This window comes from Lytechinus variegatus, chromosome 9 (assembly GCF_018143015.1).
Source record: "Lytechinus variegatus isolate NC3 chromosome 9, Lvar_3.0, whole genome shotgun sequence".
NCBI lineage: Eukaryota > Metazoa > Echinodermata > Echinoidea > Temnopleuroida > Toxopneustidae > Lytechinus > Lytechinus variegatus.
Window position 1 is genome coordinate 33,654,718 of NC_054748.1, and position 6,307 is coordinate 33,661,024.

General features: G+C 38.4%; 1 protein-coding gene across 1 annotated transcript; it reads left to right on the forward strand.

Annotated features, from left to right (window-relative positions):
- Positions 1-2,280: 2,280 nt before the first annotated feature.
- On the forward strand, positions 2,281-3,890 carry LOC121421690. The gene has a single exon (XM_041616477.1). It carries the CDS (start codon positions 2,640-2,642, stop codon positions 3,636-3,638), a length of 999 nt encoding a protein of 332 aa, XP_041472411.1. The 5' UTR covers positions 2,281-2,639; the 3' UTR covers positions 3,639-3,890.
- Positions 3,891-6,307: the final 2,417 nt, after the last annotated feature.

Sequence of the window (6,307 nt, forward strand, 5' to 3'; positions counted from 1 at the left end):
AAAAATTGAAGCTAATATTGATCACCCTTTGTATTTATAAACTTCCATATGAGTTTTAATAGAAAAAATTTGAACCAGATCAGATTTGAAATAGAGCCAGAATATTCAATAGATGAGCTGATGATGTCATGTCCTCATTTTTCTTTTTTCTTATGTTACATAAAATCATAATTATTGCATATTTGTAAGTGTGAATGATACATGTATGGTCGCATGTCATAAGGTGGTCCAATTTTGCGAACAGGGTAAAAATGGTCAAAAATTTTATTTTTTGATATGTTATAGCTATTACCATACTCTAAACAATGAAAAAAGTTTTAAGTCTCGAATACCTTTATTTTTCCTTAAAATGACTAATTAACAGCTAATTATTACATAGACATCAATGTAAATGTGAATTTTGAAATATGTTTTTTCTCAAATTGGACCTGCTGCACATAAAATGGTGTCAAAAGTTAATGCAACGTTGGATCACCCTAGTATTTTGCAGTTATAATCTTTAAACATCAATAATTAAATCTGTACCAAAAATTAAATAATTATCTATTATTGTATGCATATTAATTATACTAATTAATTAACAGTATTTACTTTCACATTTTTGCCCCCAAAATACCTGTCACTGTATTTATATGCTTGGCAAAATGACAATATCATGGGTAGAAATGTTTGTTGCAATGATACACAACATTTGTACTAAAAATTAAGATTACAAATTAGATAATTAACCAAATCTCTCCGGTTTACTAATTGATTAGGTTGCAGATCAGAGCTGACATACACATGTATTCCATTGCTGCATATTTTCAAAATTGTCAAATTTTTATGGCATTTAGTTGTTCCCTGCTGTAAAACGCCCAGAAATATGAGGATAACAGTCATATTACATATTGTAGTAAGTTGTTAATTAGGTTTAATTAAAGGTAAATGCTAGTTTTGGTAACGATATCAAAATGAGTTCGTACAGAATCCAATGAAATGACCACCAAAGTGTCTGTTTGTATAAATAAAACGCATGTGCCAAAGAATTCTGGAAGAAATTGTGTAATTGCTGAGAAATCAGCAAATAAGCTCAGGAATCGGGTAGGGCGTCGGGCCCGACGCCCTAAGCAATAATTATACATTGTCCCACGTGCGCTTATCTGTGTTGGGGATCTTCGGCGTGAACATTTTTCAGCGTAGATTTCAAGATTTCACAAAGTTCAGTTAATGTAACAGTACCAGATCTAGATCCTCGATGATATACTGACAATTAAGCCTTGTTTTACAGACTTTCTCATGAAATCAGTGTTTACTGCAACTACTGGAATTTCTCTTTAATATTTTATCATTTACCACATCCACCGGCTCCGCATCCAACGGCTCCGCCCCCTGTTAATTCAAACTTAATGTGCTATAGTTTTTGTTACTGATATTGTATTGATTTAATTCATAGTAATATATTTAGCCTATAGTTCTAGCTTCAAAATGAGATATTACTCAATAAATTTGGTCAAGATGCTGTGATGTAGCAACAATTTATCCATGGCACTGTGTGGAAAATTGTTCATATGCCACCCTTTTTGCATACCCAACTTATGAAATGCGACCGTATGTCTCCCTTATACCAAAATAAGTTGCAGCAATTATTATCTGAACAGTTGGTCACTTTTCTTTTGTCTGACTTTACTCTATCTGTTTGAATCATATATTTTCAGCCTGGAGAACCCCTTATAATATCATTGTCACGAAATACAGGGAATAACCCATTTGGTAATCCGAGATATTTGTTGCCGGATCCTACCAGCACGCAAATTCCTGAAAGGAAGGAATTCATAGAGCGGACTGGGCCGACAAGAAAAGGTTTATGATTTATGATTGGCTATCACACTGCAATGTACTGGTGTAAACGTTATGAAAGTGAAAGTGACTTCATTTACAATGTGTAACCAGCTATTTAAGTGTCAGTGAACAGTTGGGTACATGTACATTCTTTCTCATACTGGTGTAATAGACCAGCAACAAGGCTCCAAATAGAACATACATGTAAGTAAATCTACTTTTCTTTATTCCAAAAGCTGATTTTAGAAATAAGCTTAGAATTTTCTTGAAGAGTTTTATAGAAATAGCTATTTCATATGTTGATATATATAAGCTTTCCAGAAAGTACATTATTCTATTTAATAATTGAGAAAAAAATCACTTGAATATCTCTCAGTAAATCAATCATTGCAAAACCATAAAAATAATTATGATCATTTTTCTCCTCTTCAGAATCTCTGGATTAGGTCAAGCTACAAACACATCAGTATGAATTTGAATTAATGGAAGACACATCCAACTGCTGTACATGTTGAAATTGCCACAGCACAACAGGAAATAACCACTCACGTAACCCTATCCTATTACTACTCAAGTTCCATCTCTGCTTCATCAAAGTGAAAGTCCCACTCTTAAAAAGGATCCAAGAAAGTAACTTACAAGGACATGTTTTTGCTCTAAACTTTGCTCTAAATTTTGTAAATTGAGTTTCCAAACTGAAATCCTCAGTCCTTGCAAATCTGTATTTTGAAAAGATTAATTGGAATAACAATTTCAACACTCCCTTTCTGTGATTCCCTACTTCTCTTTAAATTTGAGTGAATAATATTAATTCGAATATGTGCAAGTTCGACAAAAGTCAAGTTAAAATCACTCAACTCATATTTTTTGTCTTGAGCATGACATGCATCATGTTTAACAATCCAAGTGCTGGTACAATCCTCCATGCTAGAGAAGGGGAGACCGTAGCCCTTAACTTTTCATACCCATGTGACAGCACCACAACCACTTTGCGACATGGATACAAGTTACCCTTCTACAACTCGGCAAAACAAGATAACCCAACACCGCTGCGATATGACCTTCAACATTTTGAGGATAGTGGCACAGATGCTACCTGCTTGGTCCGTTTAACCATAAATCCTGTTTCACGAGATGACGAGGGAACGTTTATTCTCTCGGTATATAACGGGAGTGAGTTGCTACCCGACTACCCAAGGATAGGGTTACGTGTTGGTTACCCTCCTGGTAAGGCATCGTGCGGATCAAGCAGTGGCCATCTAGATGGGGTATGGATGAAGCTACACTGCACTGCTCCCAAAGGAAACATAGCAGGCCAAATTCAGTGTTACCAGAATAGTCTACGGCTTCCGCATTTAAACAGACCGGTTGAACGTGGTGGGTCCTTGCATCAGGTCATACTGGCAAGAATGACTAATCATTTCGTACAATGTTGTTCTTCCATCTTCGATCAAACCAAGACCATATCACAATGTGTGGATGGTGGATGGGATCCAGTCAAGAATGAAGCTATTACAAATATGACAGACTGGAACACTACTCCCTCACCTTTCCCACAATCAGCAACAAACTTGCTTCCAGGCCGAGGAAGCAATGCTCCTTCTTCTAATCAAACCTTGATACCAGATGCGATAGAAAGCAAAAAGATGCTTTTGAAGAGGTCCCTAATTATAGTAATTGGGCTTCTGAGCTCATTCATAATTATCATGATCATTGTTACATGCATCAAGTGTATTATAATAAAAAAGATTTCAGCCCAAAACCAACATGTAACTACATGTACATGTACAGGACTTCGTGACATGACTTCGAGCTAAACGGACGCATTGAGCAGAGCTCCCACCACCCTTTGAGATTACACGTTACATAATAGAAATTATGGCATCCCATGGTCCGAGGCCTGTTACACAGCAAACTGCAAGTAAGCAGCCGGCCCCATCGGCACCCTTGACTGACAAAGTTCGCTCGCCTACTACCCCGGATCCCTCTAACGCTGTTTTACAGCGAGATATTGCAGACTTTTCTGACAAAATATTATCCAAACTTGATAATATCAACACCGAGCTGCAATCATTTAATCGCCGCCTGACCATGCTGACCATGCTGACAGACGTGGAATCTACAGTGGAGCATAATTCTGCAAAAATGTGGAAAATTCAATACCGGCTATCCTCGCGCCTCTACAAGACAAAATCGCTAATCTGAAAGAGAAACTGCTTCTGATGGAGATTTACAATCGAAAGCCGAATTTGTTATTCTACGGTGTTGAAAGCGACCCGAATGAGGATATCTATATCACGCTAGTTAAGGTTTTCATCCTGCTTGGAATCGACGAAGAAAAGGCCAAAGGAATCCAATTCGTCAACGCCCACCGATTACCCTCCCGCAACCAACCCAGGATCCCAGACGCCGGTGCCCCAGCCCGTCCCCGACCCGCTCCGATAATTGCTAAGTTCCAGAAAATGCCTGACAGAGATCTCATTCTTTCTACTTTTGAGAGCCTGAGACGCCCGAAGGAGACATCTCAGCAACCAGGATTAGCAGCTGAAATGCAACCACCACTACCTCCCCCTCGCATCACAGTGAGAATGGATCTCCCTCCCAGCCTGAAGATTCACAGCGGCCACCTCGCAGAAATCGCACATAAATTGCGTAAGGAAAAAAACCAATCTACGAGAATAAAGCTATTAGGTACAAAAATCGTTCTTCAGTGGAAGGAAAAGGCACAACCATATGGAATCTCTACAGAGAATGATCAAATTCAACGTTTTACCAGGTGATATGAGTTAAATTTTCTATCTTTCTTCTTCACCTTCTTAATGCAACGAAGACTGAAGATTTAACAGTTTTCCCCTAAAAAATATGAAACATTATCGCATTTCCCGTATCAGAATTGGTTTGTTTATTACCGAGTGTCATCTGATTTTCTTTGCCTTGTTATTGAATGTAAATATATTTCGATCGTGATAGTGAACGTTTAATACCCTAATTTACATGGAAAACAATTTTTTTTAATGTGTCTCTAAACCTTCAAACTACCGTAAGTAACGGTGTATTAACCGCACCTTTTTCTCGGCGGGGTAGAAGCAAAAGTCGGGGGTGCGGTTTATACACAGTGACGGTCTGAGCCAGCCCGACGTAACCCCTCCCGTACATGTACGATGTCTGCCAGTTCACAACACATCGAGTGGCCGGGCGTAGCCGCCCAGGCAATGTCGTTTAGAGGGGTATGAGCCGGGGGTAATGGGAAGCGATTATTGCAATATTAATTAAATGTTGTCCATAACAAACGCACCCACCTTCATGACACTAATTTTGACTTTATTCTCAATTCAAAGTAGTGAAGTTCCCTCCCCTACAGAAATTTAAGCGTGCTGCTTGCTGGTAACTAGCATGCGACTAGCAGGGCGCTCGCTTAATAAGCGAGTGCATGCTAGCGAACAGTCCCTGCTCGCTAAAAGATTGCTTAACTATTACTCTGCACGCATATTACACGCTTATTAAGCTAGCCGCATGCTAGTTACTAGCATGCCGCAAGCTTGTGCAAGCTAGTCGCACGCTTTCCGCAAGCTTGGAAATTTCTGTAGGGGCTGGCTAATTTAAAAGAGACGCCAAGTATACTCGGTAATATTTTGTCACCGCTGAGCGAGAGTTGAGTGAGCTTAGAGATTGCGTTGTAATGTGGTTATAGTGCGACTTAAGCTGGCGCTATTCAAAGTCCCGTTTCGCGCCAGCTTGTTTTTTCCTTCCTGTTTGCTTTTCATAAGATACCATGTAAACCACGCACGAGAGACGGCACGAAGTCGTAAAAAACAACTGGAAAAAATGCCAATTTCTTTGTTTCTTGAACCTTCCTATAATCCCGTATCCAAAATTCATGCTAAGACATCAAATTTCTGAAAGTGATTGTGAGATTGTGATGCAAGAAATGTGAATGTTTCTTCCTCCTACACTGGGAAAGACACAGATCATAATTTGATAAGATGTACTGGCATGACTTGTACTGTATCCTAGTTTGCAATGTAATGGCAGTGCTGTGTGTGTACACTGTGACTGTGAGGTGAGCGAGTGTGTAAGTTGCCAATATTGTCGGGACCGTTCTTTCTTTCTAACATTTGTAGATGAATTGATCAAGAACAGCATATTTCTGCATACCGGTAATCTCTTTGGATACTTTGAAATCTTAAAAACTTAGATTTTGTTTCTTCGTACCTCAAATATGCATGTAAATGTGAGAAGATTTTTTTTTTTTTTTAGTCCAAAGTTGGGGGTGCGGTTAATACACGGGTGCGGTTAATACACCGTTACGGTACTTTCAAATTGTTTTTTTCAATCTGATAATTTGTATTCCCTTCAAAGCCAATTCAATTCAATTCAAAAATGGTCTTTTTATTGATAATCAAACATGTTAACAATCATACATGAAAAAACAGCAAAAGCGGGAAAGATCATGCTTACAAGTTGGTTTTGGCACATTATTAAATAC